Here is a 20700-nt window from a genome sequence, read left to right as displayed (position 1 = left end):
CGGGCTACTTTTTCTCCAGCGTTGCGCTGCAAATCTCATCGACGACAAAAGCGAGACTTCTTCTCGGTTACCTTCTCCGTTTAATCTTCGAAGGACTTTTTTTTTTGTCTTGCTAAATACATGTATTTTATTTATAGTCAGCTTCTCTGTCTCTCTCTCTCTCTCTCTCACTTATTTGCTCACTCACTCTCTCATTTTTGCTCTCGCTCTCTCACTCTCGCTACAATCTTCGATCACTCGTCGACAATCCCGTGTCCGTCGAAGCTCGAGTTTGCCGTGGACGACACGCGTCGCAGAGCTTATCGTGTTGCGTAGGATTATAATCGTTTAGAGTCCTTTGTACAGACTTCTGATAAATCGTTCTCTAATATTTTTTTTTTTTTTGCCATTTGTCTTGTTATAATTTTTTATTATCTCTTATTACGACCTAATTATATACTCTCTCTTCTCACGCGCGCGCGTATTTTCTTTCTCTCTCTCTCACACACACACACGCACACGCATACTCTTTCTCTCTCTCTCTCTTTATATCTCTACTTACGTTATAATGGTGCTTGTTATATCGGTTTAAATTACCTAGATGCGGATTTTTTTAAGGAGTTCCGGACTAACGGTGGAATCAAATTCTGGTCTTCTCCTCGTCTGTAAAACATGGTGGAATGTCTCTTTTTTTTCAGTTTAAATTACTCGATTCCCGAATTCGATGAAGCGGTTAATGCAAAAAAATAGTTGATCGCACGCGCACACACACATACACGCGCGCACGTACGCACGCACACGCAACACACAGAAAGACGCAACATACAAAGCTTCACGCGACACTCGAAAAATCGGCATATTTGGATTACTTGTATGTATCTAGTTGGTTCGCCGTAAATTGTTCGCACGCATAAGAGGATTAAATACCGTTCGCAACAACGGAATCGATCGTTAAGTCTCTGTTGTGTGTTTCACGCACGAGAAAAAATTAATTAACAATTTAAACCGCTAAGAGTATTTCAAAAACGATTATATGCTTCTTTTCGTTATTACAACTAAACAACATTTACGTTCATTACGAAGAATGTCCACACATGTGGAAATTAATTTACTTCGCTTGCGAGACGCGAGATATAATTTACGAATTATATAATTGCGCGCAATTTGATGTCTCTTCGAAAGTATTCGAGGGATTTTATTCGAGTAAAATCGGAATAAATTCTCTTTTGATTCTTATATTTTTTTTTTGTTTTTTTTCTTAGATAACTTACATGTGACTTTTGCGGCACTAAGTATCTCTCTCGAGCATCAGAAGATTTTGGAGCGACGTGTATGTATATATATCATAAATGTAAATGATACCGATGTCTACGAAGAAGACGGTCTCTCCGCACGCGCACCCATACACACACGCACACGCGCACACACATGCGCACACAACTACAAGATAAAAAGTCAGTAGAACAAGTAGCGATACTGGAAATATTCCAGAGCTGACTTTATTAAGCAGAATTTGCATTATGTTAACTATGTCGCCGTCGCGTCACCATCACGTCAACGCGCCGCAAAGCTGCATCTATACATGGAAAAAGACGTGAAAAGTTTTAAGAAGCTGCAAGTTGTTGCCGTATCTCTTCCGTCTTTCGAAACAAAAATTTTTACATTAATGATTTAATATACCATGTTTTTGTTTTTAACAAAACTGATGATTTCTTTGCGAAAAAAACGCCATAAAATAGAAAACAGATTAAAAATGCAAGTATGTCGAAGGAAATGTTGACAATATTTAAAGCAAGCGTTGATCTAGGATCAACGTGAAAAAGAAAAAAAAAAAGAAAAATGAAATATTTCCGTGACGGTAACGACCGGCAATTCGCGCTTTACGGAACGGACAGGAGAATCGGAGAAACGCGTCACGTTTTGAAATGTTCTCGCCTGACGAATCTCGTCGACATTCGCGATTCGGTCACATCGTGAATCGCGCGAGAACCACTCGAAATTCACGGGGGGGGGGGGAGGGGAGACAAAACAATATCTGACGAAAACGACCGACGAAGAACGCGTGGAAGGCTCGCGTTATTAAATTCTTTTCGTATCGAACGCGCGCGAACTTTACTCGTGCGTGGCTTTTACGGCACGGCGAACACTCAAGCCGAGCGAGCGAGAGGGAGAGAGAGGGTTATATATCGCGAGACAGAAGAATTCTTTTTTGCCTCCCTGTTTTGTTTTTTTTTTTTTTTTCGTTTTTTTTTGGTACGAATGCGATCGACTGTGCACGACGCGGCGCGCGTTCGGGGTGGTCGTGAGACGTGCGCGCGTATCCGGCCGTATAGATCGAATTGCGGATCCCATTACTATCTTGCCGCAATACGTACATACATATATATATATATATATATATATATATGTATACAATATATATGTATATATATATATATATATATATGTTCACACACGTGGATATGGAACCGAGCGAATGCAAATGCAGACGAAGTCTGTCGTTCAGGAGCCGGCAGCAATTTCACGCGATATTGAGCTATCTTCGTCGGCTGTTAGATACGAATGCGATATAACGCGATACATCATCGTGCCATCGATGCGTCACAAGCGTGAGGAAAGAAATTCATTCTTTCTTTGTTAAACAAAATTCTTACACAGTTTTCTTTCTCTCTCTCTCTCTTTCTCTCGCACTGAAAGCCTTACGCGCGCACGTTGCTAATTTTTCCCATTTATGTACACTCACACACCGAAATCCGATCGATAATACCAAACGCGAGTGTTTGTTTCGCAAGAGATACCAATCGCTGAAACGAACGAAAAAACAAAAAGAAAAAGAACGGTCAAGTATTTTGACGCGATACACGCGATTATCATAATAACACCGTGTTAGATGTCTGATATTTTTTTTACGAGTCGCACAATCGCCTATCGGTTCTCGTTAATCTATCGGATTTTTCACGAACCGCGATATATATATATATATGTGACGCGAGAATCTCCGTCTTGCGAATTTTTGTAGACGTTCTGTAACGCAGATGTCGATAAAACGGAATACACACTCCGTTGAGAAACTCGAAGGGAATTACGGGTTCTTTATTTCGCTCTTTGCTCGCGCGTTCGATACACACCATATCACATTTGTGTCTTACGCGGAGGCGAGAGAAGAAGGGGGTTGAAACGCGACGGCGGCATGTATACGCGCGATGATTCGCGTTCGTGAAATCGACGGGGTGACCCACATAATAACGTGGTGTGTGTGTTCTCGCGCGGGGCGATACAACGCGCGTCGAGATCGACGGAAAACAGGAGACTTGAGAGGTCGCGACGTAATATCACGACGCGATAAATTCCGCATACCCTACGTATCGTGTTCATAGTTTCTCGTGTTTCTCGCCTTCGAATTTCTAGCCGTTTCTCTGTCGAGCGCGCGCGCGCACGTACGCTACAATGGGAGGAAGAAGCCATCGAACCACCGGGGGTGGGTAGGTTCGTAGGAACTGTAATTACCGCAATTAACCGTACACACACAACTTCGCCCGATAGTTTCAAAACTATCGTTTTCGTCCCCGTCCGTTTCCGCTTCGCGTCATTTTCTCTTCTTCTTATATGTATATGTGTATATATATATATCTCTCTCTCTATTTCGTCGTCCAGTTTTCCGAGATCGATTTTTTTTTTTTTTTTCGATTCCTCGATCCTCGAGGCGCTACAACGCCACCACAGATTATTTCGAACTCGACTCCACCGAGCTCCGGAGCTCCCCGTAGTTCCCTGACCGAATGATATAATATTTTTTCTTTCTTTCTGTTTCTCTGTCTTTCTTTCTTTTTCTCTCTTTCTCTCTCTCTCTCTCTCTCTCTCTCTCTCTCTCGGGCGTTTGTTTGTTTCTTTTTATTTGTTCATCGTCGATCCCCCCATCTTCCGGCGATCGAGCACTCGTCTACTATTGATATGTCTGTTTCTCGTGCAGGTGCCGTCGTCTTCTCACAATTGTTCGTTCTTTGTTTATTCGTTTCTCTGATATATTCCTCCCCCCTTCTTTTTCTCCTCTTCTTCTCCTCGGTCCCCGTCCGTACGTCTGTCGATTCGTCCGTCCGTCCGTCCGTCCGTGTGTTTTCCGTTTTTTCGCGTCGTTTTCGCTCGCGCGCGCGTTTTTGTGCGTCCACTTCTTCTTCAGGGAAAAAACGGACCGCCGCCGCCGCTGCTGCTGCTGCTGCTGCTGCCGCTCGACGGGGCTAGGACGGCGGCTCGGTGGCCGACCACCGATCCGGCAGCCGGGAGCTAAACGATGCCTCTGACGTCGTGTTGTATGTGAGGCAGAGTAGTGAGGCCGGTCAATAACAGGCTCAAGATCAGGAGTATCCGGGTCGCGCCGAAGTCGGCGAGGCTCGTGCCGCTGCAGGTCTCCTTGGACGCGACCTCCAGTTTCGCTGTAACAGAGTCACGGTGCCCCGTAATGTCTTTATAATTTAAAAGCGCGCGGAGATTTTAATTAACAAACGCGAGAGTTTTTACTCGAGAACGGGATCGCCAATTCGCGAACATTTTTTTTTTTTTTCCCCCGTCCGAACGTTTATTAAAAATATCACAATCTACTCCGCTTAATAAAGCAATTTAAAATTTCAAACGCAATACATAAAAAGTGTTTTAAATTTAAACAGAGTATATCTCGTGCCTTTTTGTTTTTATTAACGACTGTTTGTTTTGCGAGATAGACACCTTATACATTCGTAACAGATACGCTTTGATACACGCGAAATTAATTTCGATATTAGCTAACGCAGCGCGCACGGGGGAGGTAGCATCTGGGGTTTCATCAATAACGCCATAAGTGTCAGCCATATTGCTACGGGTAATTACTGCAGAGCGCGCAAGAAACAGCGGGCACACAGAACTAACATGGCGCCGTGTGAGACTGAAAAAACTTATTTTGTCGTCGATGCGAACGTTGTTGCGAGGTAAAATAAAGCACGAAACAAAGCAACATTTCGAATAACAATTAAACAATTCAAGATCATGTAAATTTTAAATTTGCGTGTATTGATTTGCACGTAAAAAAAAATAATATATTTTACACGTACGTTTGACGTGATTCTTACCGGTCTTGTTATTTCTTTCGTATTATTTGAATGTTAAAAGAACGCGTGCATGATTTGCAATTTATATATTTGTAAAAAAATTTAAATTTGTCATACATGTATATATATATATATATATATATATATATATATATATGTGCAATTGAATATTTTATTTTACAATTAAAACGGTTGCTTTTGTGTCCTGCATTTTATCGCTGGCACTCGCGATAAAACTGCATTCTGTCGTTTAGAGATTTCGCGTTTTATATTCAAATGAAAAATTCAAATTGTTTTTTTTTTTCTTTCTCTCTTTTTCAGCTAAAAGCGCGTGTCGAGAGTTCTCGTAATTACGCGAAGCACAATCGGGCCTTGTAGTCGATCACCTGGGATTATGCGTAGATTTGTTTTAATATACGTTATATAAAAAAAAAATCCGCGTAATTTGCTTTGTTTGTCTGTGACATTGTTCATCGAGAGAGAATCACCGATGAATTTACATCATCCGTCGAGATGAGAAGCCCGTAATGTTTATAATAAACACACACACACACACCGCAAAGCCAAGTATTTTTATTTCTTCGGAATTTCTAAATTTAAACCGAGGGCGGTTTTATTCGCGCGCGAAAATTTTTCTTTTCATCCCTTCTAATGGCTCGCAAAGTTGCACGAAATCTATCGAGGGAGAGTTCGTTATCGCGGACTCTTTTCTCTCCCGGCCAACGTCGCTCTTCCCTGTCACAGCATGTCGGGGAAAACGATGGAACACTCCCTCTTTTCCCTAACGAGAATGATATTTTCGTTCGGTCGCCTCGCGTACATCACACGACGGTATAAAAGGAAAAAAAAAAGTAAGTAACGGGGAAGGGGCGGCATTTCACGGCGCAGCTATCTCGTGTAGTGTACGTTTTTCATTCCACATGAAACACACACGTGAACACACACGACGACTTTCGTGACCGGCCGGCGCGTTGACACGCCATGCCGTTTAAATCTCGGCACCCCCGCCGCCGCCGCCGCCGCCGTCGTCGTCGTGCGTGCGTGCGACGGAGTTCAACCGTAATCGCAATTATCATTTAAAGCGACGTTGTTGTTCGAGCAAATACAAATTTCAGGCGCTTATCGCGAACGCGACGTCGTGTAAATACGAATCGGTAATGAAAGTCTATTAACGAACCTTGTCCCGCAAGGACGCGCGCGGCGCTTTGTGAAAAGCGCTTATGAAAAGTAAACGCGAATAATTCTCGATAATTAATTTTCGATACACGCCAAAAACGTTTTTGAAAATTGATTTATCAAGTGTTTACTTTGAAAATACATTCGCGTTTCTTGTTTACCGAAACTGTTACGTGAAACTTTTACGTCGCTAACATCTGCGGTTTGTTTCTTTTTTTTTTTTTTTTTTTTTTAATAAACAATTTCGCGAAGGGAGAGAAGAGATCCACTGAGCACAACTTTAACAAAAGTTCGCCGACGTGAACTCGCGCACAAGAATCTTTTTCCCTATCCGTTTGGCAAGATTGGTTTTTTCAAGCAGTCCCACAAGATCGACGGCAGTTCTCGTTTATATATTGAATACAACACGAGGTCGCGATGTGTGTCTCAAATCTGTCGAATAACGAGCGCGGTCGTAAAGAGTAACCGGATGTATCTTGACTTGTAAAAGGAGTAGATTGTGCTGATAGCGAAAGGGGAGGCACAGGCCTGTACACGTCTCTCTCCAAGACTTTCCCCACGGAATATACTATATCTCTCGTCGTTGGTGCTACGCAGTCGCGCGTTCGCGGCCTTAAGTGGGACACTTGACGAAGCGCACTTGATAGCGGTTCTGAATAAATGATGCGGACTCGAGCGTCGGATACGTTGCCTCGCGCGCAATAAAGTTCTCTAGAACACGAACCCGGAGCGTATTTTCGCGACGCTTCGTCGCGAACGACGCACGCGATGTTGTTTCACGCTCGAACAACGCGTTAAACGATCTCGTTTCGCGACCAATTTAAAGAAACAAAAAAAAAAAAAAAAAAAGAAAAAACTGCGCACCCTCTTTTGTCACTTTGCAATTTCACGCGAAACGATAGACGATCCTGAATTCTTCTCCTCACGCGTTAGAATCGAGCGACCGACCACGACGAGGAGAGAGCCGCAATTCTTTAGGCGCAAAGACGATTGTTCTCCGCACGCATTGTTCGGACGCGAGTTGTGTGCCGTGTGAATGATTTTCTCCGAGAAGCGACTCTCGACTCTCTCTCTCTCTTTCTCTCTCTCTCACTCTCTCTCTCTCTGCGAGAACAATCAAACGTACTTGGCGCTCAACAGGTGTCATACATAAGACAATCCGTGCGGAACGTGGTAAGTAACGCGTCGAGTGCCTCGACGGTTCGATGAATCAAACCCTTGTCGTGCCCGGTTCGAACCCTGCGAGGTAAAACCCTTGGCGTTTACGCGCGCGTTGGAACGTGCCGAGGTACATCACAACGTGCGTTTCCGCTTATATCAGTTTTTTGCTGGTCTTTTTTTTGTTTCTTCTTCTTTCCCCGGTGATTAGATTTCTGTTTTGGAAGACGCGACCGTTTCGTTTCGTAAACGATCGCTCAGGCTCTTCTCATCCGCGGAGGTGGACGCGAAGTACTTACACGTGGCGCCGAGTAGCTGCGGCAGATATTTCTTCCAGAAAGCGCACTGCCTCACCCTGGGACCGCTACCGATCTCCGTGTTGTTGATGTCCAAGGTGAGGTATTCTTTATTGGCGACGGTGTGCGGCGGCCAGTAAGGCAGCTTCAATCCGTTCGTGCTGTCGCCCACGTTCGGATCCCTGACCGGATCACACAGATTACACGTCTAAATATATCGCTGCTCTAACGCAACAAATCTCTCTCTCTCTCTCTTTCTCTCTCTAAATAACGAGATTTTCGAATTAAATCCCCCGGCAATTTACAGCGACAATAAAATGACGTAAGCCGGCGACGGTCTAAGAAAATCAGAGAGATTCGTAATATTGAGCAAGGGAAAAAGTAATTTGTTAAATCCTCCAACTCTTTTTTTTTTTTTTTTTTTTTTTTTTTAAGCCCTACATACAGAATGTAAATCTCGGTATTGGAAGGACTTTTCTCCTCGTTAAATTAAAGCAGCGATATTTCTCGGGGAAATTACGGAACGTAATAAGATAACACGGGAGAGGATACTTTTATCGTTTTCTTACCCCGTTTTCGCAAAGTTCGCCCAGTATCTCATCATCCTCTTCGAGAGGTGTATTTCCTCCTGCGTATAGCCTTTGGATGGGTTTAATGGCTCTCCGAAGACATAATTTATCTCATCAGCATGCATGACTCCGGTCCACCGCGGCCACGGGTTGTTTAGGGATCTGATTAAAATTTGTATACACTTGTTCGATCGTGATATAAATAGGATCAAAGATTAATTATAAGAAGGATTTGGATTAAAAACAGAAACATTTGTTCTTCTAATTCACGTTGTTGTAAGATAAAGTTATTTTCTTCTCTTATTTCTCGAATTTGGTTGATATAAATTTTCAAGAGTATGTAAAAAAATATTAAAAAATTACCAATCTCGCGTTAGAGTTTTTTGTTTACCTGTGCTTGTAGTAATACATGTAGACGGTATTGCCGGTGTCGGCGTAACGGCCGGCGAATTCGTTGACGTTGCAGGTGAACTGATAGTCGCCGACGATCTTGTCGAGGGCGTCGCGATTCGCGTGCGGATCGTCCGGGTGCAGCCAGTTGGTGTACTCGTAGATGATGGCGTGCCGGCCGATTTGATTGACGTAGGGATTCAGCTCGGATACCGCGCTGATGAACTGATCGCGCGTCACCTTCACGTCTTCGGTGCCATCGATGCGAAACAGCTCGGTCAGATAGTAAATGATGAAGTAGAAACCCTCCTCGGTGTTGGAGCCCATCAGGATGTTGGCCTTCTTGAAGGACGTGGTGGCGAGCGAGCGCTGCGGCGACTCGTCGAGAAACGCGCCGTCGATCACCGGCACGAACGGGAACTCGCAGATTCCGAGAGTGCCCCACTCGTTCTTCACCAGTTCCTCCGCGTCCTTCGTGAGCAGACAGTCGATCACCTCGCGCAGACTTTCGTGACTGTGCGGACAGCCGACCGCCTCGGCTAATCGGAGTCCGCGTGTAATCGATTCATCGCGCGCGATTATCGCCCACGGCGTGGTCGGCGAGCCTGACTGCATGATGGCCTGGTTGAACAAGTGCCTGCAATCGAAGGTCCGGGCTACTTTTGTTTTTTTTTTTTTTTTTACCGAGGATTAAATACGACGATGAAATACACGATCTATGTTTCGATTGTTACATATCGTTGACATATCGGGATAATGTGAGCGAATGAAAAAGATCTCAACTAAATTACATGAACACACAATCAAATATAGAATTTAAAAGTCAAATATATAAAATTCTGTATCACTTTCGAGCTTATCTTATTGATAGATCCTCGTTTTCTGATTAAAACTGACCTGGAAAGCGGTGACAGAAGATGCATGGAAACGGATACCGCGCCCGCGCTCTCGCCAAAGAGCGTCACGTTGTCGGGATTGCCGCCGAACGCGGCAATATTGTCGCGCACCCATTGCAAGGCCATCATTTGATCAAAGAGACCGGCGTTACCGGGCACGTCCGCCGTGCCGAAGTACAGGAAGCCCAGACTGGCCACGCGATATTGCATCGACACCAGAATTATGTTCTCTTCCGACACTAGAATCTTGTGATCGTAAACGTCGAGGGTGGCCGAGCCGGAGTAAAAGCCACCTGAAAAAAAAAGAATTGCGCAGGGTTTTCTTGGGTTTCGCGGCTGCCGCCGAAGAGATATGTGCGATATTTATTCATTTTAATTTGGAAACAATTTGTATTTTATGTCTAAAGTGCGTGGAAATAATTTTATTATTTCGTATACGATATAAAGTTTTACTTTTGTTGTTTTATCGCTATAACTTCTTTAACTTTTAGCCAATTGCGCTTAAACATAAATTTAAAAGTTAGAAATTAAACCGTCTCGTTTATTCATCAATCAGATAAAAAAAAAAAAAAAAAAGAACTTTGAGAAAATTTTTCGTCCGCACAAATGTTAAGACACAATGATGGATTTTCTTCACTAGGAACTCACCACCGAATATCCATACCATGACAGCGGCGTTCGTAGGCCTCGGTCGTGGCGCTACCACGTTCACGTAAAGGCAGTCCTCGCTCAGCGGCGTGTTCGGATTCCACATGGTAGCGCCGGCGAAGTCGCCGAACACCGTGTCAAGGATCTGCACGCAGCTGTTCGGCAATGTGGTCGCGTTCAACACTCCCGACCAGCGTTCGGCCGGTCGCGGGTGACGAAACCTTAGCGGGCCTGCAACAATATTTCTTGAATTAAATCATTTTTAACGAAAAACTTCTATTTTTATGTGTTTCTGAAGTTGAATTTAGCAAAACTTTTTTTGTTTATTCCAATTTGATGATTAAAATCAATTTTTATTACATTAAAATTATTACTTTGCAACAAATACAATTTATTAATCCAACAGTTTTTTGCATTAATTTTTTTTATTGCAAATTATCTTCTAAATGTAGAAAAAAATGACATAGCCGTTTATTCTCTCCCTTTGCGAAACTTACCGATGGGTTTCTGAGCGTAAGGTATGCCGAACCAAACGTCGACCTCCTTGCCGGTTGTGGCCGTCAAGGTCTTGCCGCGTACTAAGCCTTTCTTCGTGTGCACGATCAGGGGATCGTTGCTGCTGAAACCGGCGGGTCGTGGGAGCTCCTCGCTCGTCCTGGAACTCCTGACATCTTCGTGCGACGTCGACGACGCGGCCGCTTCCTGCGCGTGAAGCTCGTGCTCGTGATGTCTGCTACGGTGGGGCGAACCGTGGGATGGATTCGTCTGCAGAAGGAGGAGCAGGATCAAGCTCAGCATCAGCAGAGCCTCCAGTCTGCCGGAGCCGGTCCACCAGGAACTTGAATTTCTCGACATCGCGCCTGCAATGTATAAAATAGTCCCACACATCCCAATCATATAAAGATTTGTCGGCTCGTCACTTGGTCGATTGTCAAGTGCCAACTCTGTTCAATTAATCAACGTCAGAATAAATTACAACGTACAAAGTTTAGAAAGAAAATTTACCGGATATTGCGTTGAGCAGCAGTAATGATGTAGTTTTAAAATACATTTTAACATTTTTCGATTTGTTCAAGTAATATTGTCTTTTATATTCTATACATTCAAACAGATATACCCGAAAAAAATGGAAAACGTGTCATGTGGGATTATATATAGGTCGGGTTTTGTATGATTGTATAATATTTTATACAAGTGATTTCATATGTGATCGTGTAAAATCAGATTCGAAATTTTGCGCGATCTGATCACTTACATACGTAATCTTACATGATCATATGTTTCTATTTTTTCTCGAGCAGAAAATGAAGTATTTAACATCTAACATGATAAAAAGATAAATAAAACGAGAGATATTCTTGTTTGCACAGTCGTGTCAATTATAAATATTTGTTGTAAAAAGAGATACAGAAGCGGTCGTGAGTTGAATTTATTTTCAATTCGCGTTTTGTGTGTATTATTTTACATTTACTCCGACGCAAGCGCAATTGATGTGACAAAAAAACTGCTTAGCGAACACGTTATTTGAATTACGTGGTACGTCAATTTTACAATTTGAAAAATCTGAATCTTGAAAATTTTGCATAGTAAAAAAGAAACAAATGTATTTTAAAAAATTTTAATCAAGATATAACACGTGTTTTACTGTTAGAAGAATGCTCTTTCAAAAAGTATTTAAATAAACCAAGCACGAAACGTATACAATACACACACACACACACGTTATTCTTACCGTTGCATTTGTAAATAATAAATGTATCGACAACTTTGTTTTTCTCGGAGAAATGCAAAACGAGAGATATTCTTAAGAGGATAATTGCCGCCGAACTGTGACTGCGATACCCTCTAACAGGGGCATTTATTACGAGAAAGAGAGACACTTGTCTCGATTAAATAATATTTTTCGACATAGTTCTTGCTATTTTTACGCTTCCTTCGTCAAATATTTATGTGATACTGTCACGACGAAGCCGTTACGTAACTGACAGATGATACGTGTCTCTTCCACTTTACTACTGTTTACACCATTCCGCGCATTACTGCAAATTGAAAAACACATCGAGTTCACGCTTTGAATTGCTCCTTTTTCCACGACTACCGACAAGAATTGACACACACACACACACACATTTATTTCGTTTAAATATTATTCGCGTGCGTGCGAGATGGGATTCGCGGTTGGGAAATGCGAGCACGTAAAAGGTTCCGAAAAGTTTTTTTTTTTCAACAAAAAGAGAGAAAGAGAGGAAGCCATAAAAATTTCACTGATAATTTCCCATTCTCTTGCGAACTTAAAAATACAAGTTGAAAAATTTTTTATGTATGCCATATTGATCCGTACGTATTCTTGATACACATCGAGATATCTATAGTGTTTCTTTTTTTTTTTTTTACGCCGAAGTAGACCTCGGTTCATCCGATTAATCTCAATTCGAGTTTCAACGACTTGCTTTTCGACCGAGGCTGTCTCGTTCGAATATCACACGTATAATAATTATATATTTTGAAATTTATTCCGCACAGTTCCCCGAATTCCCTAATTCTCGAACACTCTCTTCAAGTTGCACAGAAATTTTGATGAAAATTAAACCTGATCTTATTAGTTAATGCGCCGACAGAAATTCTCGGAATCGCGAATTTTTGATGGTTCCGAAACTTCTCTCGTGCATTATTAAAGATACTTTTTTTTTTTTTACAAGCACGCGAGATAAAATCGCAAATCCCTCGACCGATTTTAAAGCTCGATTTTCCGTTTTAATCGTTTGAAAGAATAATGCACGGAGAAACGTGTGTGGACCGATATGTATTGTGTCAGCGAAAAAAATTAAAAAAACTATCGCTCGTGATAATACGTCGCGGAATAAAAGCTTTGAAAAAATCTACTTTTGCGATATTGAGAGAGAGAGAGAGAGAGAGAAAAGGAGAGAGAGAAAGAGAGAGAGAGATACACGTCGCCGTGCTCGATAACGCACGTTAGGAGGGATTACTAGGATGATAGTATTCTCTAGTTACCACACGAAGGTCCACACGTTGATTAGCAACTTCCTTCTACGTGTTCCGTGCGTGGCCGAACGTGCATTTGGTCACACGCAGCGCGTCCACGGGAATGTCGCCGCACGCGGAAGTTTACACACGAGGCGAGCGAGCGAGAGAGAGATTGCGCAGCATTAATGTCATCAGAAATTAGAATTTATTGACGACAGAACGGTGCGAAGAGAGAAAGAGAATCTCGTAAAGAGCTCGTGGGCCGTGATTAAAAAGTTTTTTTCCATCGCGAAAGCGCGCGCGATCTAATCAAATGCGAAGGACGGAATGATCGCGGTTTCTGAGAATTCGAAAATCGCACCGAGTCAAAACGAAAAAAAACGTTACTTTCATCGAGTCGAATAATCGAGTAACAGACGCAGTTATTTAATAACAGTGAAAATAAATAATTCAATTTGTCGATGCAAACGTCGTCCAACTTTTTGCGTAATTAAAATTCAGAGTCAAAGCTCGGCGGCGGTTTAGATCGTATGTGTGTGTGTGTGTGTGTGTGCACGCGCGCTCGCGTCTGTGTAGCTCTGTCGAATTCATTGAAAAAGTGAAAAACGAGGTAGAGAGAAATAAAGGAGGGGAGAAACAAAAGTGGCGCGTGAGAGAGGAATCGGAATTGCGATCTTTTTGTTCGGAAGAACTCACCGAAATTCTCAACGTTTTTTTTATTTTGCTCACTCGTTTATCCGATATTACTTATTGTCGTAACGCTTAACTCAGTGCTTATTGTTTCAATTAGAGCACGCACTCGCGAAACTCGTGGACGAACGAATGACGGATTGACTTATACACGCGACCGACGACGACGAGCTTTCGGGGAGTTTGCGCGAGATGAGACGTGCTCCGCCGATATATGAAACACTGACTAACACACGACTCTGGCTGAAACGGTCATGAGAGTGACAGACAGCGCGCGAGGCCGATGGATACCGCATTAGAGCGAACCGACTAGTTACTTCCCTTGGCACTGCGACACTTATACGTGATATAGACAGAGCTCGCCGATCAAAGTCGTCACGGCTCGACCGTGTTGCTGCAGATCGATCGAGATAGATCGTCCTCGCTGGACGACGCTCGCGAGACAATTGTTCTTCGTCCGCGTCCACAAAGACAAAAAAGTTCTTCAAATTTTTACGTCGCCGCAAAACGTTGCGATCTTCGCGAAGTATGTCGCGAGCAAGATTGCGACAATGTTGCGTCGATATTTTAAACGAAAAAAAAAATACTTACACAGAGAGAGATTCTACGTACGTGTTGCGTACTCTCGAAACACGTTTACAGAACTCAAACCTCGTCTTTTTCGACAAGAAAAAAACGACGTTAAAAATACTCTCATGCGAGTTGCTCGGTTTTCATCGCTGAAGTAAACGATTGTGTAGCTAACTATCCGCCAACTTTTGGCTATATATACGTGTGTGTGTGTGTGTGTGTGTGTTTTTTTACCGCCGCTCTCTTTCCAGACGATTCGATCGTCTCTCCGTTCATTTCCAGACGTTCTTTCCTTCTCTCTCGGTACTTACGGTAAGAAAGATGCGAGGAAGGTTGCTCAAGGCTATTAGATTTCAAACGGCGACGATGTCCTCCTCCGAATCCGCGACTGGCAGATTCCTTTCTCTTCTCGTCTACATTCTTCGTTCATGGAGCATCGTCTCTGCAATATACAGCGCGCGCTCGGTCAGAGAGATCGAACGAGATTCCAAGTAAAAAATAAGATCAAGTACAGATAAGGGAACAGGACTTTAACGCGTGAGTTCGTTATTTTGAAATTACACTCCAGAAACGAAGAGACACATCAAACGTTTGTTTGAAGCGGAACAAATGTTTCGTAAAAACGGATTGATAAGATAAAACGCAGCAGAAAAAAAAATCACGATGACACAATACAAAAAAAATAAACAGCGAACAAAGTTTTTATCAAAAAGAAAAAAAAAAAGAAACAATACAACACCAATTTGTTATGGAAATTTCTCACCCCCGCTCGCGCACACGTGCGTGCGCACGCTCCTCCTTCTTTTGCATATTATTAAATTTGATCCCGTCCTTCATTTCGCTTCACCCTTCATTCTTCGCGGGAGCGGATTCGCGCGCGAATTCGTTATTATCCGCGAATTCCACGTGCGCGTCGTCGCTCGTCGGAAAGTAGGGCGTATATGCGCCTTATTAGAAATTTCGGTCGTCAGTATATTTGTCTTCCCGGCAACGTGGAATTCGGTATATGAACGGATGAAAGGTGGCTCCCGCGGGGGAGAAGTGACGCGCGCGGGAAGGTATTATCGTGCGCGCGGAAATGAAGAAGATTCGCGGATTCAGCAAAACGCGCGCGGAACCGAAATATCCATTTCGACATAAATTTGGTCGGAAATCCCGAAACATTTCGAGCGGCGATTAATTAACGGCGATATATAGATACGACTTTGGGGGATGATGTGTTTTTCTTGACATTTCCGGGATCGCGTCCTCGAAATAGAAGTTTCGCGTTATTTTCGTTTCATTTCATTTCGCTCGCCCGGCCCGTGTGTCGAAGTATTCCATTAAAACGGAACGTTTCTCTTTAAGAATGCCGAGCGACAGTTCGGTGGTGGTTCGATGAGAAAGGGTGGTTGGATATTGGGGTGGAAGAACGTCTGCGAATTTTCGTTTCACACACACACATACATACACGCGCGCGCGCACGCACAGACACACGGACGATCGTTGACCGAGAAACGAAAGGTCAGGGCGTCACTGGCTCGGCTCGACTTGGTTGGCTGACTGGCTGCACTGCGGGGTCGAGTTTCGCGACGCGGACATTTAGGAAATTACCGCGCGCGCGGGGTGGAAAAATAAAACGGTTGCTCGGACGAAATATGTACGAGCGCGTAGCCTCGAGCGTCCCAGAAAAAAACCACTGAATATTTCTTTCTCTCTCTCTCTCTGTCTTTCTTTCTTTCACTTTTTCTCTCACACCCCCAAGATTCTTCGGTCGACTGAAAGTTTCTCTCTTAATGAAATTGCAAGAACGTCTGCGATCTTCGAGCAATCAATGAGTGGAAAGAAAGATAATGATGTATTTTTAGCATTGGCTCTTTTATTACTTCTTAATGGAGAAAAAATGCAGTACGTAATGTTTTTTCCTACGATTAAAGAAATATTAATTAGAAAAAAAAAAAAAAATATACATATATATTTCACGAGACGTCTCCCGCTAACGGAAAGCTTCTAAAAGAAACGCTGCATTTTTCTTCAGTGAGAAAAATGCTTTTTTTTATTTTGCCTTCGTGAATTAATTGACGCTGCGGCAGCGCATCTCCGCGAAAACAAAATTGCGTTCCTCTTTCCCATCCCCAAAATGTACACCGTCTCGAGCGTTTCCGTATTTAAATACGCAGTAGCGCTTTTAGAAGATTATCTTCTCCGCAGTGTGTACGTGTCGTCGTTGTTGTAGTCGTGTCGACGTCTTCTTTTTCGTGAGACACCCGAACCGCGGCGGTTTTGCATAATTCCGCCGCTGCGGATCGGAAACACGCCACGAATCCGCCCCGTCGCCCACCCCCCGCCGCCCGTACAGTCTCGTCCCTATGACAGGGTAAAAGCGAACGTGTATCGCCGGGTATCATCGGGGGTTATGGATGGCCCGTGGACACGCTAACCTAGTGACACCTCTAGGTCAGCCCGACTGCTCGGCTCTCATCGCGATTCCAATTCGTGTTATATTTTCAGAACCGGCGCCGATTAAGGCCGCGAGGATATACATCCCTCCCTCCGCTCTCCCCTCAAAGCCCCCGTTGAGTCCCAAAAGAAGATAAATTAATAAAGACTCTGGGGGTTGAGCGCTTCTCACGCGCTGGATATCGCATAAATTTGCAGCGCGCACTGTCGACTGGATTATAATTTACGAAGCTCGGGACGTGCAAGAGAACAATTCAAGAATTCCGTGCGAACTCGAACTGCAAACGGCGCGGAAAACACTGTAACGATTTTTGAAGCAAACTCTCGAGATTACATTTCGAGAGTTTTGCGACGGATTGACGCTCGGGTTGATACGCGTTGAAGCGAAAATCCGCAACGGAGAAAAGGAAAGAGAGAGAGAGAGAGAGAGAGAGAGAGAAAGAGAAGAAGCAAACTATACGCGCGGGGAAGCAAATAACGATAATAAACGTTATCGAAATAACAAACGCATTCGACGGCGGCGGTGGCGGGTAATCCTTGACCCGATTATCCATGTAAGCGAGCCAAATATTGACCTAATCTACGGCGACTCGTGGCGCGTCCGAAGTTCGCTGCATTTTTGCGGCTCGGAGTCGTTTAAAACCAAAGGTTTACCTTCGCTCGTTAACTTCTTTGCCGTGTCTCAGTGTGTGTGTCTCTTTTTTCTTTTACACACACACACACACACACACAGAGAGAAAATTTTCAACACATTACCGTAATAAGCGGAACGGGCAGTGCGCCAAGTTCATGGAAAATTATCTCGATATTCAGCAATAGACCGATATAAATGTAGCGCATGCGTGCGTGTGTGTGTGTGTGTATGTGTGTGTGTTCTGTGAAAACATTGCGCCATGAACATTAGCAATTCTCTTCGCTTCTGCACCTCGATTATCACAGGAGTGGAAAGGGGGCGACCGGGGGCGCGCTGTAATTCTTTCCGCGATAAAGGGCGCTGATAGTATCGGGCGCGCTGCTTGATATTTGGCGGGCCCTCCCTCCTTCTCCTCCTTTCTCCTTCCTCTCCCCGACTCACTTCGAGCAATCGGAAATTCGTTCCGTTCGTGACATGCGTGATAAAACAGCGAGAAACGTGGCTGTGGAGTGTACCAGGCACCGCATCAGACACCGAGTCCTATTTTCTCCTTGCTCTCTCGGTCTCGTTTTCCTCAACCCTCCTCTGAGACTTCTCCCTGCTTTCTTTCCTCCGGTCGATCTCGCGAACACAAAGTTTTTATACATCATCCGAATACAAAGTTTTACAAATATTTTTTTTCCCCTTCCTCCGTCGACCTCTTTGAAAATCCATTTAATCGGGCGAGAGGAGAAGAAAAGCGAAGTGAAACGAAAACTCGACGCAGAAAACACACAGAATTTTCCACGATGAAAATCCTCAGCTTACGCTTTTGATTCAAATTTCCTTCTTTGTTTTAATTAGAGGAGATACATTTTTATTATTTTATTTTATTTTATTTTTTTTTATTCCCCGTAAATAAATTCTTCAGTGCGCGTTTTTAGTTTGCTTTTCTCTCACAAACGCGTTCTGCGCTCTTGCGCGCAGTTTCTTCCCTCACATATTGCTATTATTACATTCCAATTTTTCAATCGTTGAAACTAGCTCGCTCGAACGACAAAGGCGCGTGTTCGCCTTTCTCTCCGCGGTATTTTTTTTTTCTCTTCTCGGATTATTATTCGTGCGCACAATGAAACGGGTATACCGCATTTTCCCCACGTCGAGAGAGCGAGCGAGCGCACACGAGACGACACGGCTATGCGTCGCATCGCGTCGCGTCGCGTTGCGTCGCGCCGCGTCGCAGCCGCAATGCAGCGCGCCCGGCAAAGAAAAATCGTTCGGCGGCCGCCAAAACTTCGGGGTGCCTTCCTTCCGTGTCCATCCTTCCTTCCTTTTGCTTTCGCCCTCACCTCACACCGGTTGCTCCCGCGGTTGCTCTCACCGACGCAATCCCTCCTCCCTCGCACCGACACTTACAATTCGCACGAACTATTTTGTTACAATTTTTTTTTTTTTTTTTTTTTTTGACGGAAATGCGAAACCGCTGCGGATCCGAAAGAGCGAACGCAGAAGTTAACTTTGTTGTAGGAGATCGAAATCAAAATAACGAGATAAATAAATTAAATTTAAAGAACGAAGTTGCGATTTTAATGAGATTTGAACTCTTATCTCAATTTTCATGACCGACATTCTCGCAATCGTCATTCCGAGAGAGAGAGAGAGAGAGATTCTCCCGCGCCCCTTTGCGCAGGTACATTATTTCGAGAACTTCCCGCCGATTCGTATCGGTCGAAAAAGTCACGGCGACGCCGTGGAATTTGCATACGTATTATACAGTCTTGAAAAGCGGCCGCTCTCTCTCACTTAAGCACTGATTTCATCAACGCTAGGCGAACGTGACTTGGCAACTACGAGGACACTTCTGAGCGTTTATCCGCGAAATAACGTCGGCGCAACTAAATGTTCGTTCACGCTTAATGGACGATATATTTTTTTTTAATAACTTTCCGCATATTTTAGGAAGAAGGGAAGTGAGTTGAAAACAAAAACGCACACACCATACGTGCGTTTATTTCTCAACACCGTTAACTTCTTTTCCGAGAAATAAAAAAAACTATTACACGCGCGGAAAAACGCGCGTGATCTATTTTAAAACGTTCGGCGCTTCTAAAATCCCGAACGTTTTTTCGAAAGCAAATTTACAAGCGTGAATAATTCGATTCTCAATTAAATTATAAAAGAGCACTTGTAAATGGCAACGAAATAAAACGCGCGTGGATAGTTTTTTTCACCAGGTTTCAAACGCAAAATCTCGCGTGTGTGTGTCTGTGAAACATTTCCACAAAAATCCACTCGAAAGTTCTTTCGAACTTCTTTCGAGTCTCAGACGCGGTAAAAAACAAACTTTGACAAAAAAACCCAACCGCTTGTCCGTTTTCTTTCATTTTTTTTTTCCCCCGTAGAAAACTGCCGAGGGAAACAGAAAGGGACCGAAATTTCTGTTAACGAAAATGGCGGGATGGGGAAGGGAGAAGGGGTCGATTGATAAAATCGATCTCTGTCTTTCTCGGACGTCGCGCGTCTGCTGGAAAATAGTAGCCGGGGATTTGCTGAATCGAGGAAATGCATAATTGTGGAATCGAGCGTACGTGGTTCGGTCACGGCACCCCTATTTTTAGTCCGATCCTGATTGGGTGTACAAACAGAAAGCAAAGGCCACCGTCGCCGTGTGGTACCGTGTACCACCTATATACATTTATACGTATATATACATGTATATATACATATGTATGTGAGTTGCGTATAAATGCGCGCGCGCGCGCGCGCTTGCTCACGTGCGTGTGTGTGTGTGTGTATGTTCGACCAAACGTTTGCCCTCTCGTCGCATTCACACTCCGTCGCTCTCTTCTCTCATCTACCTCCGGAGGAGGGTTGGCCGCTCTCAGTTCGGCTTTTTCGTTCGTCGCAGTTAAAGTCGATTTTTGCGCTCTGCCGAGCTTCCGGTCACGAATGACCGATTCTGATGGACGTTTCCTCCTCTCGATTCGGATACGTCGTCGTCCGGTCGGCACAGTCGATTATAGATCCGGCGCTTTGTCGGTGAAAAATGTGTCGCGGATCACGTCAGAGCGAGACGTGTCTCTCTCTCTCTCTTTCTCTCTCTCGACGGAACACATGAATTATGAATAAATATCCGTCGTCGTTTTAAGAAATTAGTTCTTCGATTTTTCGGTGCCGAGCGTTTTCTCTTTTTTTTTTTTTTTTTTTTTTTTT

The 20700-nt window shown here is 43.8% G+C and overlaps 1 protein-coding gene across 7 annotated transcripts in view; it reads right to left on the bottom strand.

Moving 5' to 3' along the window:
• Nucleotides 1-4217: 4217 nt before the first annotated feature.
• The window catches only part of LOC109856430 (acetylcholinesterase-like), a 29147-nt gene continuing 12664 nt past the window's right edge, over nt 4218-20700 (bottom strand). For 2 of the 7 annotated variants that reach the window (XM_020431699.1, XM_020431698.1), the window contains exons 2-9: nt 14747-14877; nt 10688-11050; nt 10191-10421; nt 9544-9835; nt 8648-9283; nt 8257-8418; nt 7691-7869; nt 4218-4409 (exon numbers count right to left, since the gene is read on the bottom strand). In XM_020431699.1, the coding sequence (XP_020287288.1) occupies nt 4261-4409; nt 7691-7869; nt 8257-8418; nt 8648-9283; nt 9544-9835; nt 10191-10421; nt 10688-11045 (2007 nt within the window). In that variant the 5' untranslated portion in view covers nt 11046-11050; nt 14747-14877 and the 3' untranslated portion in view covers nt 4218-4260. Of the gene's footprint in view, nt 4410-7690; nt 7870-8256; nt 8419-8647; nt 9284-9543; nt 9836-10190; nt 10422-10687; nt 11051-11922; nt 12522-13202; nt 13290-13871; nt 14103-14746; nt 14878-20700 lie in introns of those variants that run through there. The other 5 variants (XM_020431697.1, XM_020431696.1, XM_020431700.1 and 2 more) reach the window with 4 other exon arrangements.

Source organism: Pseudomyrmex gracilis, unplaced genomic scaffold, assembly GCF_002006095.1.
Source record: "Pseudomyrmex gracilis isolate BER0280 unplaced genomic scaffold, ASM200609v1 scaffold_119, whole genome shotgun sequence".
In the NCBI taxonomy this organism is placed as follows: Eukaryota; Metazoa; Arthropoda; class Insecta; order Hymenoptera; family Formicidae; genus Pseudomyrmex; species Pseudomyrmex gracilis.
The sequence above is the reverse complement of the archived record's forward strand: the minus strand, read 5'-3'. Positions and strand labels throughout refer to the sequence as shown.